At 35.4% G+C, this 23,480-nt stretch overlaps 1 protein-coding gene across 1 annotated transcript; it reads right to left on the bottom strand.

Moving 5' to 3' along the window:
* Positions 1-13,869: 13,869 nt before the first annotated feature.
* Positions 13,870-21,682, bottom strand: LOC103986402 (la-related protein 6A). Its single transcript, XM_009404415.3, has 11 exons — positions 21,276-21,682; positions 20,635-20,716; positions 16,257-16,351; positions 16,032-16,103; positions 15,863-15,942; positions 15,702-15,786; positions 15,498-15,545; positions 15,336-15,404; positions 15,129-15,263; positions 14,745-14,829; positions 13,870-14,206 (listed from the first exon to the last, which is right to left on the bottom strand). The coding sequence occupies exons 1-11, from the start codon at positions 21,609-21,611 to the stop codon at positions 14,055-14,057; spliced, it is 1,239 nt and encodes a 412-aa protein (XP_009402690.2). The 5' UTR covers positions 21,612-21,682; the 3' UTR covers positions 13,870-14,054.
* Between the last annotated feature and the right edge of the window lie 1,798 nt (positions 21,683-23,480).

Raw genomic sequence — 23,480 nt, 5'->3', positions numbered from 1 at the left:
GTAAATCTTGTGATACCCAAACACATCCTGTCATGTTCCTTTCTTTCCCATGCAGAATTGAACATTTGCTACAACATAATTCTACAGGTTATGTTCTTCAACTAAATCATCTTGGTTGAAGCATATAATGATGCCCTAATCAACTAAGCAATTGGTTTTGTGATTGATGAATAATTGGTACAATATAATGATTCACAATTCACAATTCACAATCAGAGTTCTAATACATGACTAAACCACAAAATGTAACTTCTCAAAATCTGATTGCTGCTCGCATTCTTATTGAAGCTTAATCCATACCCAACTCGAAACTAATCGAACGCTTATTATTAGAATCTTTAGAGTTGACAAATTTTTTTAGATTTTTTAATCGAAAATAGATTGCTCAAAGAATAAACTACTTTGAAGATAAAAAATTCTTCTTAAAGAGAAAAAACACTGATTTATTACTCTATAAATATCCTATATATTTTAGGGTCTTAAAGTACATGATACCGAAGAGTCACTTAAAGTATATTTACATAGATCGAGAAGAAAAATTCTAATAAATCGAGATTTATTATAATAGGAGTATAAGACTTGGGTTTTATTTTTCATATTTAATTTAGAAGAATTTAGATTTTTTTCTGTAAATATAAACGAAAGATACAATAATATAAATAAAATCATAAAGTCTTAACTATTTAAGGACTCATTTATCCTCGTTGAGATATATAAACAATCATATATTTAGTTAAGTTAAAAATATTTAAATTATTATTATTATTTAAAAATAATCTTCTCTATTTACTCATACTAATAATAATAATAATAATCAATTCACATCTTCTAACATTTATATTCTATCGAATCATATCGAGCCCTCATCCCTCTTCGCCACCCAAACAGCTCACTTGCATTCTATTCGCCAGCACTTGCAGTAGTAATCTTATCCCCAGAAAGCTCGTGTTAATGTGGTGGAGATTGGAGACGCTGAACTGACATCCAATCGGCCATGGCGCAGTCAAAACTCCATTAAGGCTTTGACACCGACGATTTCTGTGCCTGTCTGCCGACATGTTGTTGCTTGACCTGTTAGATTTGCGTTGTGTGAAGTCAACATGAGGATAAGGTCAACCTTATCGAATCTTCTTATCCTCCCTTTGGATTTCCATCATCTTTGGGTGTGTGTCGTAGGTTGGTAAGTAGTTCAGTCATCTGAAATGCTAACTTCTTTATCTTTTTGTTTATGAAACTAAGGATAAGATGAAGATCAAGTAGAGATAAAACTAAGATACCTAAAAGTAAAACACATGGCCAAAAAAAATTGTAACACCTATAATCCAATAAGTATTTAAATTGGATTAGCATTCACATCTATTCCTGAAATTTTTTTATGAACTTTATCTGCTGGAAAATTTGGTGGATAAGTTTGGTTGATTAACCAACCAAAAGCTACATTAATTTGGTAAGACTTTTGACATGTCCTATGCACAAAAAAAAAAATACTTTTTGTATTTTTTAGTAGATCTCGAAAGATTAAACATCTTCAAGTTTGTGAGTGAGAATGTTGATTATTGAACATAATAAAAAATATAATTACCTCGCCATGGACATTAACAGTGTTTCGAATCATGCCAAAGGTTATGGTTCCGGTTTTGTGATTATTCTAACATAATGAAGAATCTAATTATCTTAATAGGAATTGATAGAAGTGTTTGGAATCACATAAGTCTTATATGTACTTTAATTATTTTCATTTTGTGACCAAAGTATGCCATCTATAACATTGATATTTCATATAAAATCATAGTAAAGTTTAAAAATCTGAAATGATTAAAGGTTTAAAGAATGTTTCCGTAAGTCTTATTCTAAAAAAAACAATGAAATAAATAATTTATAGTGAAACTTAGCAAAAGCAATGAAGAGATGAGTGTAGGAATCTTTGAAGCTAGGCATAATGTGTCTTGACATAATGGTCCACATTATTACTACCAATGATGAATTGGGTGAGTCGAATAAGTTTTATTTGACTAAAATAATAATAAGTTGTTTCTGATGTAAAATTATACAACTTGGAGATTAAGTAAGATAGGGACTTTGATCGAGCATTCAAGTAAATTCAAAGCAATATAAGATTAAGTAAGGAAGTTGATGTTTCTTGTAAGGTTCTATTTGTGTTACTCGTGAATTTTAAGCAAAGGTATCTAGATTTTTTTGTTCGTAAAAGATAAGTGATGGGAAGCAAAGCATAAGATTTATCTTGCACATATTTTATTAGATTATAATAGAATTTGGATGTATGAGGTCATCAAAGGGGATATCATTCACATATTAAAGTACGCATGATAGAAAATTTTGGAGTGGATATGTCTCCAATCCATAATCCCCTCCATACTATAAGAGAAATATGGGATATTCGATGGATATTTATCTCTCATTTTATGGATCCCTACTTATCACTCTTCTAGAAAGAGGAATGTGATACTATCCAAAGAACATTCATCCGTATAAAAATATTATAAATCTCATATTATGAAAAAGGAATGAAAAATTAAAAGTTTATAACCACAAAGAACTTTAGATGAGATGCCTAACGAGGAAATAGTCCTCTAATTTCTATTTTTTCTCTTTCACTCTTCTATGTTATCTTCACCTATCATAGTAATCCCATCACCATAATTTTGTGTTGATACTATGAAGATTAATGTATTTGAAGTGATATATTCTTGAAATAAAATACAATAATGGTTTGAAAGAGATTATATATATATATATATATATATATATATATATATATATATATATATATATATATATATATATATATATATATATATATATATATGTATGAATGTAATATATATATAGATGTATACATGTATGTATGTATGTATATATATTGAGGCTAATGAATTTGATAGGCTTGTTATAGGAGACAGAAAGTGATAAAAATATATGATCTACAAGTTTGGTTGATCAATAGAGAGTGCATATTTGGAATAATTTTTTCTTAAAGAAAATAATCCTAAAAAACTAAACAATGATTTATAAGTTTCATATGTATTTAGGTGTTTGCATGTGGAAAGTAATTAGAGTATTTATAGAGTTTTATTTTTTTAATATATCTAAAAAGATTGACAGAATTTTTTTAGATAGGAGATGTCTATTTGAGTTGACTTAGGATAGAATTTTTTTAGAAATAGACAGATAATATTGAATCATATAAATCTTACATGTATTATTTTTAATTTTAATATTAATATTTTTATTATTTAAATTGTATTTTGTTATTTAGATATAATTTTTAATAACAAAGTTGTCTCTCAAAAAAGTAGAACATAATCCTCTATGTTGGCCATTTTAAATAGTTATATAATTTTATGATTTTAATATATTTTTAAAGAATAAATAATAAAAATAGAATTCGAATCAATTATTTTATTTTATAATAAACTATGGAGGCCTTTATCAACTATGATGACACATTCATGACTTTAGTTACATGAAAAAGCTCACTCACACACCCTATTTACTACTGAGAACAAAAGCTTAATTATTACACCATGATTAAGTAGCAAAGAATCGAGCACAAAGAACAGTATCTTATTAGACAATGAAGTAGTTGACCAACAAGCCAAAAGATGGTTAGAGACGGAAGACAGATTCTAGCCAAAAGATTAAGTAGCAAAGAATCCGCAACCTTTCTTCTCCGAGTACAGAAGGAACAGCAAAAATCAACATCCAAGCTCATGGATTCACGGAGTGATGTTGGGGATCAGGTCCTCCTGGGATCGCCCTCTTCGTGTCATCTACGTCCTCCGCTGCGTCCCCGTGGATCGACCTGCCCGTAGCAAACCCCATATGATATCTCATCAGCTTCGATCTCCCGCGCCCGTAATCGGCAACCCGAGACGGCGCCTCAACGGACATAATGCGACACTGACCGTTCCCGATCGAAAACACGAGTAGGATTAGAAGTAAACCAGTGCTAAGACCCGATCTCATCGTCTACTCTCCTTGCTGATAAACCTTCACCTTGAAGGCGTAGTGTTAGCAGCACTTCTGTATATATAGGTAGTCGTTAGATCGAGAGAGAGAGAGAGAGAGAGGGTGGTCCAGTTATGAGCGTTTCTGTTTCGCGACCACCCATTTGGGAGATGGCGATTGAAGCTCTGAGGGATCGGAATACCTCGTGATAGTTCTTTAAGAGCACCGCACTTCACATCGTTCTTATCCGGTTGTGTCCTCGTTGGCACCACCGAACTGTTGGCCGACGCCGGCCACCTTCGCTATTCTAAAACGGCACGTAAGTCGCAGATGCATGTCTCACGCCATTCTTATATATATCCATTACGATAATTCATTTCTCATGATGGGACCTCCACAGATTTGTGTAGTTATCGTCACAATGGCTTGTATGGCACCCACTAATGATTATTTTTAGCCAAAAGAGTAGAAGCTTTTGGGGTAATCGAATGGGCATTTGCATCATCACAGCTATCAGTGATCCTATCCAAGTTTTCGTTCGTGGATTTATGAGTGTTAGCATGCAATGTCCCTCTACTCGTTCATCAGCAATGCTGCGGGCATTGGCTGCCAAAACAGTGATCACTTGAAGTGAGGTACAGTTAGTTCTTCTTCCCTTTCTCCTCGAATCCTCTCTACTTTCTCCAAGGGTTTCAGTTGGAGCTTCCCTCATGCCACATTGATATCGACCGACTGATGAATCCAAATCCATGTCACCATCCACAAGCATAAGTGGAAGCTCAGCATGAGTAGGATCGATCGCCAGAGAAATAAAACATTGGATTCTCGGGCCCGTGGCATTCTGCAGAATCAAAGTGGGCGCCTTGTAATGGAAGGATGAGCCACGCATTATCCGCTAAAAAGTGCATCAGTGGGGGAATCATGTTGGACAGCCAAGTGCTGACTACAAACACAGTCGACTCTCCACTTCAAAGGTCAAAATGAAGCTGCATGCACGAGACCATCCAATGTCCTCAAAAGAACTTTCTCGACGTGAAATGCACTGGCGGATTGACTATGGAGCATTTGACGTGAATGGGTGATGAGTTGACCAATAAAAAGAATTAACACTTTGGAAATTGGAGACATCCATTAGTGAGACTACTAATGAGAGATGGGGTCCGATACAAAATCTTCACGTTGATGTAATCTAATAAAATAACAGCATCCACTTCCTTTTGCTTGAGCATTATACAGATAATGTTAGGAAAATTAGGACATGTCTTAGATAACGTATATTCAATTGATTTTGTTATCTTCATATGATGCGTTGATTAATTATTGGAATCTATGAAATCCTCTTTATCATATTTTAGGTCGACTTTGCTACCGTAACTCTCTGTATTCAACTAGCGTGGGCTGTAGAAAAATAAGTCTTGACATCATACGAGTTCTAGGGAACCTTCTTGATTGTGCACCGTTTTTCCTCAAGGATAAGTCTTCTTCCCTGAGTATAATGCCTTCTCCCTGAGTTCAAAGAAGGTTGGTCGGTCGATATAATTTTAGCATAGAGAGATCTCCATAAAACGAGAGAATGATTTAAACTCATAAGACTTTTTTTTTTTTTTTTTTTTTTCGATCGACCCTCTCTTTCTGGATGAAAGGTGCCTAAGACAATGAAGTTCGATCAGGCCCGGATCATGGTCAAACCCAACATTCGACCTATGGGTCAATCAAGTTCAACCAATCTACAAGCACGATCTTGGTCCATACCAACATGACAAGAGAGGATAATTTCAAACAAATTTAGTATAAAAATGTAATGTAGAGATACAAAAATTCATATATATCATCTCATTAGATATAAAATCGTAAATATCATTTTATTAAAAATATATTTGATTCATAACAAATTGAATAAAGAATAATGGAAGCATATCAATGAAGTAAGAAGAATTTCAAGATATATTAATGGCGTACGAAATATTTCGAAATATATCAATAATATGTGAAATATTTTAGAACATATCAGTGACATATAAAATATTTCGGAGTATATCAACAACATATGAAATGTTATGATATTTAAAATATTTCAGAATATATCAATAACAAATGAAACATTTCGAAATATATCAATGGATAAATAAAAAATCTAAGCTCAAATACCATATTTGACATTACATTCATTCTTATTCAAAGTATATATATATATATATATATATATATATATATATATATATATATATATATATATATATATATATATAGAAACTCATATAATCAATCTATGAGTGGTTCTGTTTCGTCACCACTCACTTCGGGAGATGGCGATTGAAGCTTTGAGGTAGGATAGGAATCGAAATACCTCGTAATAGTTCTTTATACGCACTCCACCGCGTTCTTATCCGGTTGGAGTCTCCTCGTTCGTACCACCGAACTGTCAGTCGACGCCGGCGACTTTCGCTGTTCTAAAACGGCACGTAAACTGCAGATGCATGTCTCATGCCATTCTCGTGTAGTTCTCGTCATTCCATGGTCTAATGGATATATACATCCATTACGATTACTCATTTCTCATTATAGGACCTCCACAGGTTTGTGTAGTTCTCGTCACTGTGGCGTATATGGCACCCACTAACGATTCTTTTGAGCTAAAAGAGTATAAGCTTTTGGGGTAATCGAATGGGCATTTGCATTGTCACAGCTGTCAGTGATCCTATCCAAGTTTTGGATCGTGCATTTGAGAGTGGTAGCATGCAATGTCCCTCTACTCGTCCATCAGCAATGCCGTGGGCGTTTCTGGCAAAACAGTGAGCACTTGAAGTAAGGTAGAGTGGTTCTTCTTCCGTTTCTCCTCGAATCCTCTCTATTTTCTCCAAGGGTTTCAGTTGACGCTTCCTTGATGGCACATTGATATCGACTGACTGATGAATCCAAATCCATGTCACCATCCATTTTCCAAGCATCGGTAGTAGAAGCTCAACACGAATAGGGTCGATGGCATTCTGCAGGATCAAAGTGAACGCCTTGTGATGGAAGGATGAGCCACGCAAATGGAGATATGTCCATAAATGGAGAGAATGATTTGAATTCATAAGATCATTTTTTCCGATCAAACCTCCCTTCATGAAGGAAGGTGCCTAACATAATCAAGTTAGATCAACATATTGATAGGTCAATCAAGTTATGAGGATAACCTTGGTCATAATCAAGACCAAGATTTGCCCTATGCATCAACCAAGCTCTCATTCGGCCTATGGACCCAACCTCGGCTGTGATGGAACTAGACTTACAAGTGCATAGAGTCCAATCGGACCAACTGCTTCGAGCTCATGTGTCGACATATTATGTCATAGATTGGGTAGCCTTATAGTTAACATAAGTCATTCGTAAGCTCAAATTAACAATAATATACCTATCAGACAAGTTATATAATTGCATATTATAAATTGCTGAAAGAAGTCAGTAAATTATCGATTTATAAAGATATCATCCTCAAAAATCACGAAAGGAAGGTACTGATTTTTAGATCACAAAGATGTTATTATTTATCAGAGATGATAAACAAATTATTGATGAGAAATCAAATTATCCAATAAAAGCTTGGGCTACGACTTAAGCTAAGCTTATATAATTTACAAAATAGGTCAAAAAATTATAATTTCCATAGAAATTATATATTTATGCTTGAAAATGATAAAATTTTAGGATGAGGAAGTGAAGCATAATAAAAATTGTTTGAAAAGTCAATATCATTTATATAACCCTACCAAAGTGAGCAATATAACCATTTGACTTAAAACTTTCACCCATACAAAAAAAGAAGCGTTATTTGGATCTCCATTTTAGTAAAATGCATATGTTAGATGCCACATCCATCAATTAGAGGAAATTTTAAACCCTCCAGCCATATCAAAGGGATTGTCATTCAATGCATTATAATAGATTTTTCCTATGTGTTAACCATTATGATCCCTCAATGATCCATTTAGTTTTTGATTAATCCATCCAAGAGGACCTAGATATGATAGAGAAAATATAAAAATAATAATTCCTTTTATTTTAAGAAACAACAAATCAATATGACGTAGGAAACACAAAGAATGATATCATGAATGAATGATTCTTTTTTAAGGCTCAAACCATGCTTGATTTAGTCTCACATATGAAGTAGATTAATTTAAATTGATTTATAAAGATCTATTGTTTTTTAACTTCAATATTTTTTAGATTCAGATTTAACAAATCAATCCTGAAAATTTAGATAAACTTATAGAGGGGCTCGGAGAATGGGGAGAAGGGAGGGTGATGACCCTTCTTCTTGGTCGCAGTAGAGAAGGTCGAGGTGGCCATCTTGACGTAGAAACACAGATTCTGCCTAAACACTACTAGTATGCAAACACTGCTACATCCCTTCTCAGAATTGTTGCACTGGACCAGGCTTTTCGGAGAGTTTAAGGCCTAAGATCAAGGAGGATAGATGGTGAGATCGGGTCTTAGCACTAGTTTAATTATTTCTGGTCTTACTCCCACACTCATTTCGGATGGCCTCTTCGTGTGTTTCCTTATGTGATGCTTCTAAGGCAAGTCTTAGAGCTAGTCTCAGAAAATTTATCAACCCAACAAAGATAATAAAGCAGAAATAATAAAAGCGATAAGAACACCGACTATTACAAATGCTTTAGAAAGATGTTCCTAAACCATAAAACACGAAACTACTAAATAAGAAAAGCCTAAAGTAAACAATTATGTTTTCTTATGGTGTACCTTACTTCAAAACCCAAACACTTATTTATAGTTTAAATAGGAGATACTAACCGTAAGTAATTGGAGTTTGCAGCATCCAGAATAAATTCTTGGGCCGATTTTAGAAATAAAAAAATACTAAAATTATTGAGCATTTATGAGTTCGTAAAGTTAGCAAAACAGTACACATTAAAAATACTCCAGAAAATATGACAGATTAAAAGTAATGAAAACATTACATAGTACTCCTTATTTTTTTTGTACTATTCTCTTCTCCTTCGCCCTCAAATTCTACATAAAAAACAACAGCAAACACCATTTGATAGTCCATCAGCGTGAGCTCCTGAAGCTCGTCGACCGCCGCCGGTCGGTAACCCGAGACGGTGCGTCGCCGTACATAAAGCGAGACTTACTGTTCCCGATGGAAGACACGAGTAGGATCAGAACTAAACTAGTGCTAAGACCCGATCTCATCGTCTACCCTCCTTGCTGATAACGCTTCTCCTTGAAGGCGCTGCGTTAGTAGCGCTTCTGTATATGTAGGTATCGAGAGAGAGAGAGAGAGAGAGGATGGTGGTCCAGTTATGAGCGTTCTTGTTTCGCCACCACCCACTTTGGGAGATGGCGATTGAAGCTCTGAGGTAGGAAACGGATCGAAATACCTCGTAATAGTTCTTTAAGAGCACCGCACTTCACATCGTTCTTATCCGGTTGTATCTTCGTTGGCACCACCGAACTGTTGGTCGACGCCGGCCACCTTCGCTATTCTAAAACGGCACGTAAGTCGCAGATGCATGTCTCATGCCATTCTTATATATATCCATTACGATAATTCATTTCTCATGATGGGAACTCCACAGGTTTTTGTAGTTCACGTCACTATAGCGTATATGACACCCACTAATGATTCTTTTGACCCAAAAGAGTAGAAGCTTTTGGGGTAATCGAATGGGCATTTGCATCATCACAGCTATCAGTGATCCTATCCAAGTTTTTGATCGTGCATTTGAGAGTGGTACCATTCACTGGCCCTCTACTCGTCCATCAGCAATGCTGTGGGCGTTTGCTACCAAAACAGTAATAATTTGAGAGTGGTAGTTCTTCCTCCCTTTCTCCTCGAATCCTCTCTATTTTCTCCAAGGGTTTCAGTGGAAGCTTCCCTGATGGCACATTGATATCGACTGACCGATGAATCCAAATCCATGTCACCATCCATTTTCCAAGCATCGGTCGTAAAGGCTCAACATGAATAGGATAGATGGCATTCTGCAGGATCAAAGTGGGCGCCTTGTGATGGAAGGATGAGCCACGCACTATCGGGAAAAAGTGCATCAGCAGTAGAAACATGTTGGACAACCAAGTGCTGACTACAAACACAGTCGACTCTCCACTTCAAAGGTCGAAATGAAGCTGCATGCACAAGACCATCCATTGTCGTGAATGTTGTTTGAAAGAGTCTCCTAGATAACGTATATTCAATTGATTTTGTTGTCTTCACATGATGCGTTGATTAATTATTGGAATACATGAATCCTCTTTACGTCGACTTTGCTACCGTGATATGTGCTGATATCATACGAGCTCTAGGGAACACTTGTTGATCATGCACAGCGATTCCCTCAAGTCCAAAGGAGGTTGGTTAGTCGAGGCTAAGGCTTCTTCCCCGAGTAAAGAGAAGGTTGGTCGGTCGAGGAAAAGGCCTTCTCCCTGAGTTCAAACAAGGTTGGTCAGTCGATGTAAGACTAGTAGAGGGAGATCTTCATACAAGGAGAGAATGATTTGAACTCATAAAACTTAATTTTTTCCGATCAAGCCTCCCTTTGTGAGGAAGGTGCCTAACACAATCAAGTTCGATCAACGTTGGCCATAATCGAGCCCAAGATCTGATCTATGCATCAACTAAGTTCATTCGGCCTATGGACCCAACCTCGGTTATCGTCGAACCAGAGACCTACAAGTCCATAGAGCTCAATCGGATCAAGGGCTTTGATCTTGTGTCTACATATTATGTCATAGATTAGGTAGCCTTAAAGTTAATATAAGTAGTCATCGGTAATAATGTTTGTCTTCTTATGTTTATTGTAGGATTATAAAAGCATTTGAAAGCATAATGGTCAAACCTTTTATAAAGGAAACATTCGATTTCATATTTATCATTGCTCAATTTAAAATTTCTACAACTTTAAATTTTCTATGGTTCACTGGTGGTTTTGTTACCTCCTCTCCTCTTTGCTCATCACCTATTTTTTTGAAGTTTAGTTTTAAATGCACTATAAAGCTATAATCTCTTTTATTTATTTATTTGCAAACATATCTTCATGCAAACTCATTATTTGTTTGACAGATATGTGTTTATCCCTTTTGGATTCTTTAAATTCTATAAACTTTTGATTCAAAGGTCACAAGATTTTTTTCTTTGCTATTATTTGATCATTTATTTCTTTACAATTTATTTTCATTTGGTGAACTATCACGATCCAGTCATAAGATAATTGATATATTAAATTCATTGAGTCTAAACTATTTCAGTATACCTATAAGAGGTTACAAAATTGTATACCATAAATCGATGAGAGAAGTCAGTAAATTATTGATTTATAAAGATATAATTGCAAATAAGTAGTTTATCATTATTTTTTTCAAGTCAATCTAAATCAAAATCACTAAAGGAAGGTACTGTTTTTGGGTCATAAAGATATTGATATAAATAATTTTATCAGAGATGACAAACAAATTGTTCATGAGAAATCAAATTATCTAATAAAAGCTTAGGCCAAGACTTAAGCTAAGCTTATATAATTTATGCGATAGGTCAAAATTTTTAAATTTCATAGAAATTATATATTAATGATTAAAAATGATAACATTTTAAGATCAATTACAAGGAAGTGAAACATAATAGAAAATATTTGAAAAGTCAATATCATATATATATATATATATATATATATATATATATATATATATATATATAACCCAAAAAAAGTGAGCAGTATAACCATCAGACCTAAAACTTTTACCCATACCAAAAGAAGCTTTTTTTGGATCTCCATTTTAGCAAAATGCATATGTTAGATGCCACATTCACCAATTAGAGGGAATTTTGAGCCCTCTAGGCATATCAGAGGGATTGTCATTCCATGCATTATAATAGATTTTTCCTGTATGTTAACTACAGTCAGCATTATGATCCCTCAGTGGTCCATTTAGTTTTAGATTAATCCATCCAAGAGGACCTATCCATGACCAGAGGAAGATTTGAAATCCTAACCATAGAACTACGTAACAACAAATCAAGTTAATATAGGAAATACAAAGAATGATATGAGAAATGATTCATTTTTAAGACTCGAATAATAATGTCTTTGATTTAGTCTCACAGGTTAATTTAAATTGATTTATAAAGATCTATATATTGTTTTTAACTTAAGTATATTGAGATTCAGATTTAACAAAGTTAATAGATCAATTATCCTATTAAGTCGTCCTGAAAATTTAGATAAATTTAAGAGCAGCAGAATTTTTTTTTTTTTTAATGAGAGATTACGGAAACTCGTAATACTTTGGAGGAGGCTCCGAGAATGAGGAGAAGGGAGGGTGATGACCCTTCTTCTTGGTCGCAGCAGAGAAGGTCGAAGCGGCCATGTTGACGTAGAAACACAGATTCTGCCTAAACACTACTAATATGCAAACACCGCTACATCCCTTCTCAGAATTGCTGCACTGGACCAGCCTTTTCGGAGAGTTTAAGGCCTAAGAACAAGGAGGATAGATGGTGAGATTGGGTCTTAGCACTAGTTTAATTATTTCTGGTCTTACTCCTACTACTGACAAAATGTGTCAGTTTTTAGTTTTAAGAGTAAGACCAGAGATTAAACTAGCGCTAAGTCCCAATCTCACTATCACCCAAGCTTCGTGGTGTACAACACATTGCAGTCGATCGTTAGCTTATATAGAAACAGAGGGAGAGAGAGAGAGAGAGAGAGGGGTTCTATATCCCTACTGTACACTTTTTCTTCCTAGATTGCATTGAATCTTTGAAGTAGGATATGGATGTGAATACCTGGCAATGCCTTTTCCCTCTCTGTGCCGCCATATCGAGAAGTTTAGCAGTAGATGGATGTCTCGTGATGCCTATCTGGTATCGCACTCGTTTCGGATGGTCTCGCCATGTGTTTGTATAATCTTCCTGTACTGATTCATACGATGCTTCTGAGGCAAGGAATCGGAGTTTGCTGCACAGCCGTCAGTAGTGATGCTGCCGAAGCTTTTTGATCGTGCATTCGAGAGTGTCAACACTATCTAGAATTAATTCTTGGGTCGATTCTTAAGAGCAATTGGAAATAAAGAAATGCTGCATTATGCACGAAATGATTCTTCTCACTTTTGCTTTCATTTTTGATGCTCGAGTGAAGGTACAGCTGCGGCCTCTTTGCGCTTTCCTTTGCCCCTCGTTTCTTCTCTGATCTCCGTTTCTTCCTCCACCAGTTGGCCGCCTCCATTTCTCCTCGTTTCAGTCGGAGCATCGTCTGACCAAATCGACATCGACTGATGAGGATACGATATCCACGTCGGAGCCCATTACCGAACTGGATTTGATGGTTGGAATTTGGTAAGTGCTCACCAGCTTCAGTGGTGGAAGATGAGCAGGCAAATCACGTTGCGGCATATCGCAGGATCGAAGTGGGCGCCTTGGCAGCATCGTTGAGGACAATAACATCCGTTCATCATGCTTGCAACACAAGCATAGGCAAGTCATACTCCCATCACATCCACGCACTAGCACCCAAAAGCGCAGATGTGGTAGGACAAACGACTCCTCAACATCCAAGTACTGAACACACATTCCAGAGTCCATTTCCAGCACCCAAAGGTCAAATGATGTTGCACGACAACTCAAGTCTGAGAGACCAAATTGATAGGTAAAAGAGATATGATGCATCGAAGGACTTAGATTTCAGATTCCAGTCCGATTCAACACAGACTAATCGGAAGAAGACTTTGCTCTAATGCGGAATCTTTGTCAAGCATATACCTGAACAACGTTATGGTTGGTCTTTAACTTTGCAAATACATGTAACAAGGCAAACATAGTAATAGCTTGAAATCTAGCCAATGTATTACATCTTATTTATCCTAGAAATCAAAAAGGTGCGTCAAGTTTGATCCACATCAAACCAAACAAAAGATTTTTGATTATGCTTGTGACCCTCATCATCCGATACATGTCAAGTGTGATTTACAAACATGGATTTTAGAAAATGTACAGGTTTTTTTGTTGCTTGAAGCACATCAATTTTGGCATGCATAGAAGACCAGGATTACAGTGGCACAGTATCACTGATTGTGAACCAGTCTCAAAATAACTTATGTTGATCAGGCTTGTGGTCAGAAATGGCAGGTTTACCCCGTCCAAATGAGAAACCCCTTGTTCCATCTGGCATCCTCGGCCCTTGTACAGGCTTGTTTGGAAAATCAAAAGCAGAAGCAGGGGGATTGCGTCCATGGCCTGTGGAGAAGAATGATGAGAATTACATGGACTAATAAACTGAACATACCGGGCAAATATGCAAGGAACATACCATGGTCATGCACGCTCAAAATGTAATTTTCTTATAATATACAAAAGTTATGAACACAGTAGTGAACCCACAATCTGGTCAGCATAGCAGATATACATCAACAAAATGCATGGAATATCTATCATACAAGCTTATGCTATCTGGCCATCTATATAAATATTAGTGGTATGCCCACATGTCCGATGGTGAAAAGTAACTCACCACACTGAACAGATGGCCTAGGGACATAGAACTTTAGGAGTTAAAACTTCAGTTGGCAAACCAAAAATATACTAGCACTCCCAGTCCTTACAGTGTTCTACGTCAAGCTATGACTAATAGCTGATTGTAGTGACAACATATTACTAGATTCCTGACATTTTCTCTTGAAAAGAAGTGAAATGACAACCCAAAATGCTTGAAAGAAATACAAAGCTGAAGTAAACAAACATATGACGGGACTAGAGAAGCCATAAGGTACTATACCATGTCCATTATCACTTTGTCGAACTTGACCTCTTCCTCGACTTTTGTATCGATTCCTTCGAACACCTTTACCCTGCTCTCCTTCCTACATAAACAAGGATTTAGGGAGAGGAGGAAGTAATTCAAGGTCACAATGCCATTATGTTAAGAATGCTCATATGACACATTAGGTACCAAATGGGCAGGGGAAAAAAGAAAATCTCATGATGCTGTTATTTGTCTATCAAAATATCCATGATAGATGTTAAAGTTTATAGTTGTGTTGGTGCATCCGTCTCAATTAGCTGCATATAAACATCTGGTTTAAATACTTGATAAACTGGACCTTTTAGGAAACCAAATACCAAATGACATTGCTAGTGCATAAACTCAGAAGCGACCAACCTCAGTTGTGGGTAGCTCCTCATGGTTGTCTAATGAACTCTTCTCCCTATCTGCAGTTGGTTCGTCTACTTGAGCACTATTGCTCTTCTCAACGGATGTTGCTTTGCGTCCTTTTGGGACAAGCCCATACTTTCCCTGAAATAAAATGACTTTAGTTATGAAAATAAGTCAGCCAATCCAAGAAATGCAAAACAGGATGCAAATTACCATTCTCTTGAGCAAAAGCTCGACACGCATGCCACTTCTCCAATTCTTTTCATCATTCAGAGAGCTGACCTGAGTTAGTGACAAAAGAAAACAATACTTTGTGATGATGCTACTCTCATATAAGCACTACAAAACATCTTTAGATATAAATGGATCACTCACAGCACTCGCAGCTGCATCAACTGTTTCGTACTCAACAAGAGCATGCACCTGAGAAAGGTACCGGCAAAATAAACATTAGACACTGGACACAGACAAGTTCAACTCTAATCACCAAAAAACAGCCATTTATTTCCTACATATACATCCCATAAAAAGTAAATGAAGACCGGTTTTGGTCACTTGTGTACACAAAATTTTGTATACCTTAGAGCTGATTGTGGCTCCAGACTTCCAGTTACTTGCTGATTTGTCTACTGATCGTGGATCATGGAGAGTAATCTTCACAATCCTAAACAATTTAAGCAGAAGCTTCCACAAATAGATTCCCAAAGGATTCTTTAGTTAAAGATATAACAATAACATACTTTCCAAGTTTGCCAAAGATTCTTTGCATATTTTCTTCTGATCTATCATCTGGTAAATTCTCCACTAAAATAGTGCGTGACTAGCAGGTTAACAGTCACATTTTGGAAATTAGCACCAATCTGGGATAGATCAACATGTCAGAGAAGATTAAGAAATTACAAAATGTACCTTCGCTTCAGTGGTTGCAACAACTGGCAATGGATTTAATCTCCTCACTTTTTTCCCATCCTTACTAACAACCTGCAGTAAATATATCAATTTGCTTAGTTTGCTGAATAAAGTCACCAGCATAACCACCTCAAAGAGCACAAAATTCCACATGTCTGCATATAATTAAAAGGCCATATATGCAAGGAAAGAAAATACAACAAGAAAATTTATGCAACAACTTACAAGCTGGGAGGATGTTCTAAGTGCAGCTTCAATTAAAGATAGGTCTTGAACAAGCTTTTTCATTCTTCTAAAGGATGCAATAACTGCAATAGGAACTGCAAGAACCAAATAGAATACAGTTACAGATTAATGAGTAACACAACTCCTTGTGTTCTTATCTAAATTGTATTCAATAATATGTATGACACGATGAAGGCCATATTGCAGCCAAACTTCATATCATTAAGAAAGTCTTATTGTCTACTCCATTACACGACATTTTCTTATGTAAACTATAACTGTTCTAGTTCTATTATGTGTCAACGCTCAGCCTTGTCAGCGTTCTTAGTACTAGGCCAAGCCCAAGTTGAGGTCAGCGCAATCCCTAACCTCAACACCAATCCCAAAATTCCTTGTACAAATCAGTTTACTTCAATTAAATTCATGATTTCATTCCTAATTTCTCAGAGTCATATTTCATCCACAATAACATAAATTTATTCTACATCACAGCATATTACAAATTTGATTCTGCATAAATTTGCACAAATCATAATTGTAAATTAAAATTTATAACCTCTTCCATGGTGCAAAAAGGCACTATATGTTAACAACAATAGTCAACCAGTAATTGGCTATTACAATATGTTCAGACAACATGCCCCAAGCACAAGTCCAATACAGATACTCAAAAGGTGACAACATTCTGCTAACATCATCACCGGTCAATAATCTCAGTTTATTACAAAAATCCAATTTTATTACATTTCAAAAGTTTTAACTTTATTTCAATCACAGTTTAAAAGCTACTAGAATAAACAAAAGTCTAAGCTGACGATAGAAGGGTATTTAAATTAAATAGGTTTGCAGTGTTTCTGATGCTAATGCCCGCAATTGTCATGTGTCTTTCAAAAAAATCAACAACTATTCTTAGTAACATTGAAGAGTAGGGTTGTGCCAAACAGAATATCAAAAAGAAAGTCTCAATGGAAGGCTGAATAATAAACTCTACTGGAATACACTCAGTATGCACAACAAAGCAAATAGATTTATATCAAGCATACACAAGATATCATACACTATCAATGGCACATGAGACGTTCGATTGACTTAGACTCTTCAGCGAATGGAAAGGCATCATGTTGCACTTGCAACAGATGATCAAGTGTTGTCGTACCCACCATGGCGACAACACGCCTCCCTTAACAAATAAGAGACTATCTAGCTACAGCTCGTAATTCCAATGGGCATCACCCTACCGTCACAGGACTTTGGTCCTCGACAAGAATCAATGTCCATCCTAAATACTCAGTGTCATGCATTTATATCATCATTTTCAAATTGCATCATGAACACATCCAAGCATATATACATATGATGGGTGACATCAGCATCAACAAGTCAAGAGAAGTAGGTAATATAAAACATGAAATTGATTCCCAAAGATAATGGAACTAAGGGGTAGGTTGGATCTTGATTCAAGAACTATTAATATTTGAACTAAGGGGTATGTTCCATTTTTATATTACACGGTAGGTCAGTATTGGTAGTGTGATACCTTCGGGTATCAGTGAACTATTAGACATGATTGCTAGATGATCTTCTACTTGGTAAGGGAGACGTGTCGTAGCAAGTGAGACATTGTTCCAACTGTTAAGTGTGTGACACAATTCCTCTCAGTTAGCTGAAGTCATCTAGAAATCAAACTTCTCATGTGTCATTGATGATGTGTCTGATATGTTGTGTACTTGATATAAATTGATCAACTTCGTTGTGTGTACTAAACATTTATTATATTATTCATCCATTGATCCTACTTGGCACTTTCTTTCTTGTTGTTCCTTTCTTTCCTATTTGAGACTATCATATCCAACAATGTTTCTGATATGCATTTTTCAGTTCTAATATACTTTAAACTGTGATTGATATAAAGTTAAATGTTTGAAATATAATAAATTTAAAATTCTTGTAATAAATTGAGATTATCCTCATGTGATGGTATTAGTAGAATGTGGCCACTTTTTGAGTATTTATATTGGAGTTGTACTTGGGGTGTGATAGCAATTATGAGAGTTCTCAGGGGGTATATAATAGATTGAGGAGAGAGAGTTGTGTCGATATAGCTTATACAATAGAAATTTCTAACTCTCCAGGTACAAGATATATCATAAAAAATGCATGGGGAGACATTATTGCTACTAGACGTGTCTCATGCATGCTAAGGAGGCAAGTAAGATATGAAGCTAGAGTGATTTTGGCGGATTTGAACAGCACACAACTCAAAGACTTAAGCATAACATAGGATTGTATAAGCAAATGAAATAGTTATATGTTCAAATGAATATCCACTTGTGCCTTGGATTGTTAAATCCTCAATGGAAAATGTAAGATCACTTGCTAAGTTGGTTCACATATTGACCAACTTTGGCAGATTGTGCGTGGTTACACACAGCTGGGGAGATGAGGCTTACAACATCTTATAAAGAGACTTTTAGGTCAATCCCATAGTCGGGGGTTAATTAATGTCCAAAAAATTAATTGGCTTAAACAAACTAAAATGAAAAAGAAATAACCATGCTGAATAAAATATATAGCAATCACAAAATTAAAAGTTAAAATGTCCTGAAACCCAAAAAAGTATCAACCAAAATTTTTGCATTGCCAAACTAATATGTCAATTCTATTATATTACATGTTAAAGTGATAGCAAACAAAAAAATGATAAGCTTGAGAGAACTAGGGGTAACTTAGAACCTAACATTTGCCTCGGGATCACTATAGGTACTCACTCCTTTAAACAGTGTTACAAACAGTAAAATGTAGAACTAATTAAGCAGGCAATCAGACCTAGAGTAGATAAACAGCACTTTGATAGTTGGTTCAGGTAAAGCATCTGCTGGTAGTAATTACAATTTTCGATTACTACAGACAGTTGATAGAACCTGCAGACATTTTACACACACCAAGATGAACGTAAAATAATTTATCGAGGGACAAGCTCAGGTGAGTAAGGAAGACATCACTTCCTGCCAGAAAATCAAGCTGATGAGCCACCTTCAGTACCGCACTGGGCAGCAATCATCAAGTACAGGATCATCAATATTCTGTCTTCATGGTCCCTTAACAAGTATAGAGGTCATGCTAAGAAGCAAAAAAAGAAAAAAGAGGCTGACAAAACAAACTGTATCAGCTATTCAGAAACCGTCAGAACGTCAACTGATTCTGCAATACAAAATAGACAAAGAGAAACTATATCGGTACAAGGGGAAGAGGCCCTGTAGACAGTATTCTTATATGGAAGTACTAAAATATACCAAAAAAGGACATGGAGAGTAGCTTTTCCAACAAACCATGTCCAGAAATAAGTTCAAAGACAAAAAAAAATGTGAAGTTGCAACCAGTGTGAAACCACAATAATAAAAAAAATAGGTTATTTGTAGAAGGAATTCTTGAAGAAAATGATAATGGCATTAACAAAGCATAAATCCTTGAATATTACAAAAATCTTAGGGATAGAGAGAATCAGTTGGCAGTTGGTTGAGTAGTCATTCAGACAAACTAGATGCTCAGCACAACTGTGAATAGCTGCACCAGGAGAATCATCTAGTTGGGCCAACCTGTCATCAGTACCTGCTTTATTTCATCAACTTCTCCCTCAGTCTTGGTTTCATGTTTTAATAATATATGTACAGTATATCTCTGGAGTTGTTTATCAAGAAACTATCAAAGAATTTGACAAACCTAACGATAGAAACATTATGGCACAAGCATACAACCATCCTATAAGTCAATCATAGAAATCTGAGAAGGCTGAAAAATATTGATAAATGATCCTTGAAAAAGGAACTAAATACTGTTTTTCAAAGAAATTTTCAAAGAATTTGACAAACCTATTGATACAAGCATTGTGACACAAGCATAGAACCATCCTCCTAGTCAATCATAAAAAAACTGAGAAGGATGAAAAAATATTAATAAATGATCCATAAAAAGAATGCACTATAAAATAAGAAGAAAACTAATAGATATAATACAAAAAGACAACCAAAGTGAACTTGATGGATTTTATTATGAACTGTCAGGATTATACAAAATAAAGAAAGGAACAAACCACAGCATATGTGAACCTACATCTTATTTCATGTCAAAGTGGACTTGATGGAATGAAAAGCGTGATCACATCATTTGGAAGAATATTTTGAATAACTAAACTTCTGATTGGGGCCTCTAAGCAACTTAATCATTCATACTCTTCATATGAACAACAACAATCAACCAACAATGAATATATAATCACATCTACCACCAGACACAAAATGAAAACCTTTTTGGGTATAAATGCAACTAATATTGAGCTACAGAAAATAAATCCAGCAAGTCAGAAGGTCTAAAAACTTACCATATCCCTTCTTGTCCTTCTTGATGAACTTTAACAAAAACTTATCTGTAGGCAGATTTTCATCGCTGAAGTAGTACTCTACCTACAAAGTGATCAATTAATTAATCAAAGAAAAAGGAGATCCTACACTGCACTATAATCATAACATTACCCCTGCCACTGAGTTTAATTCACTAAATTTTGTTTATTGGAGATAAATTTACCTAATAATTTATGCTAGTATTAGCCCTTAAAATTGGTACTATGATACAACTAAAAATTAGATTAAATGCAACAACTCTAGATGTCTTTGCTCCATTGAGATATAAGGTATAAGCGACTACCAATGTTGCGTCCAATTCCTTAACTCAGACACCAGGTTACTCATTGTAACGTGTGTTTGTTATACGCATCATGCAATAGTTATTATTTAATATTTTATATTAATCTTTTTCTTTGTTGTAAAATTCCATTATCATTTTAAACAACAACTTATGCTTCATCAATATGACTACCTATGCCTCCCAATCCAATCATTCCTGCCTGTTACTAAGGTAGATAAGTACACTCAAGAAAAACGAACCAACTACAAAGGCATCCGCAGATATCTACGATTCGTCCTCAAGTATAAGGAAATTGTATATCTACGGTACGATTCGAACCTGACGAACGATCTGATCACGGAGTTCGTCAGAGAGAACTTCCGGACCGGAGGGAGCCGCCTCCGCTTCTTCGAGAATAAGGTCTTCAGGGGCATCAGGGAAGGCGTCGACTTCAAGAAGGGGGTCGATTTCAGAGTCGCCAGCGCCTTCTTGCGGGTCACAGCCGAGATCAACGGCCGAAGGGTCGACCACGGGGTCTTCCATTGCTCCTTGGGTGACCCCGCCTACCGACGCGTCCGCGAGAGGAGGGACGACGTCGGGTAAGGGAAGGGGCGGCCGAGAGGAGGGAGGTGGATGTGGAGGCGGAGAGGAGGGAGGCCGCTCTTGGGTTTCCATTTCCCACGGCGAGCGGCCACCGGGTTTCTATGAACGCGGCTCCCTCGACTCCGCCCCTATACGACCCCACTCCGGTGTGACTCCACTTTTATAGGGCGGTGAGACGGGCCGAGATCAGGACATGATGGTTAGGGTTAGGGTTTGTGGAAATGGGCCGGGCCGGATTTGTTTCGAGTCCAAGAAAAATAAATAGACTATAGTGCGTTTAATCATATAGTTAAACACAATGTTAATATTTAGAGGATTAATTATGGACTAAATAATGTTTCTTTTTTGCCAAATACTAAAATATGCTATCTATGCAATATTATTGATAATTATTCCATCATCGATAAGGTTTCAAGCCTTATCAATAAATATAAATAATTTATAATGCATCTAATCGTGTAGTTGGCTGATGACACCACTCAGGAGATCAGTAGTTTTGAGCGAAGGAAGAAGATGGCAGAGTCAAGCATGGACTTAAATACTCCATTTTCATGTTTCTTCTATATTTCATTGGGTAATTCAAATCCATTGTATAATGAGAAAGACTCTCAATTACTTGAAAACCAAAAGTTGATTCGAGTATAGCTGAAAATTGATAAGGCCAACCAATTAATTGAACCGGAGAAAATATAAGATTAATCAAAAATAAAAATGGACGAATTTTCAAAAAAAAATATCTGTTTTTTGGATTTTTATTCGAAAAGTAACCATCATTTTCATAATTATTTAGCAGTATTTTTTCTGCATAATACTTATTTTTTTTTTTATTTGAGAGTCAACTATCAATTTTTTCTATATTAATCGACCTATAGGGTTATAGTATTCTTAGCAAGGTTTTTAATCTTGTGTCTTACCGGCGAGTGTTACGTCTAAAATAGACATAAAATTTTTCAAAAATATCTAAAAAAAATGATGAAGTTTTTAAGTTAGAAATAAATTTACATTTAGTATAGTTTTAACAAAACTAATATAAATTAGGTAAGAAGAGTGTTACATTTCTTTTTTGGATTTTGATGAGTAGTCTTGCATAAGGTTCATAATTTCAGTATGTTTCGGATTATCCTTTTATTAATATTAAATTATCTATAGAGAAAATTATTTTAATTGTTAGATTATTTTTATATACAACTTAAACTTTAAGTTTCAAATAAATTAAGTAAACACATATATCAATATTCTGTCACCAAAATAAACGCATATATCAAGCCTCCAAAAGTGGTGAATCGGGGTTGTATGTATATGTATATCAATATGATATGTTTATCAAATACAATCTTGAAATTAATCTTACGACATAGTGTATTGATATATTGTATGTCATTAGTGCATTGATAGTGTATCAATACGATAATGGCTGTAGATTAATTATTTTGAATCATATGTGTCTTCAATTAGTCATCTAAATTTGATCTAATCTATAAATTATTGTTTGTTGAGTTGAAGAGAGTTAAAATGTGAGAATATGTGAGTAAAAAAGAGTTTAAGAGAACGTGAAAGTGAAATAGAGGAAGGTAATGGTTTAAAAACACTTTAGAATGTATCCAATAGTCAAATTGATTATTTAAAATTGATATAAATTGGTTCAACTAGTATCCCATGGTAAAGGTTGGTAACCGTTGAATTTTTGATTGTTATTGTCAGTACAATCTCATATTGTCCAATACGAACAAAAAATCTGGTATCATCTAGTAGTGGGCAATCCGCGTGCCGATAGGTTAGTGGACCGATATACATCGCTTGCATTGGATAGTATAGTATGAAATTAAAAACTTTGATTTCTTCGTAATATTTTTATACTATATTATAATATTCTTTGTAATATCAAAAAATATATTATAATATAATATAAAAATATTATATTATAATATTTTTGTCTTATGT

Source organism: Musa acuminata, chromosome BXJ3-1 (assembly GCF_036884655.1).
Source record: "Musa acuminata AAA Group cultivar baxijiao chromosome BXJ3-1, Cavendish_Baxijiao_AAA, whole genome shotgun sequence".
NCBI lineage: Eukaryota > Viridiplantae > Streptophyta > Magnoliopsida > Zingiberales > Musaceae > Musa > Musa acuminata.
Note: the sequence above shows the minus strand (reverse complement) of the source record. Positions and strands in the feature narration are given on the sequence as shown.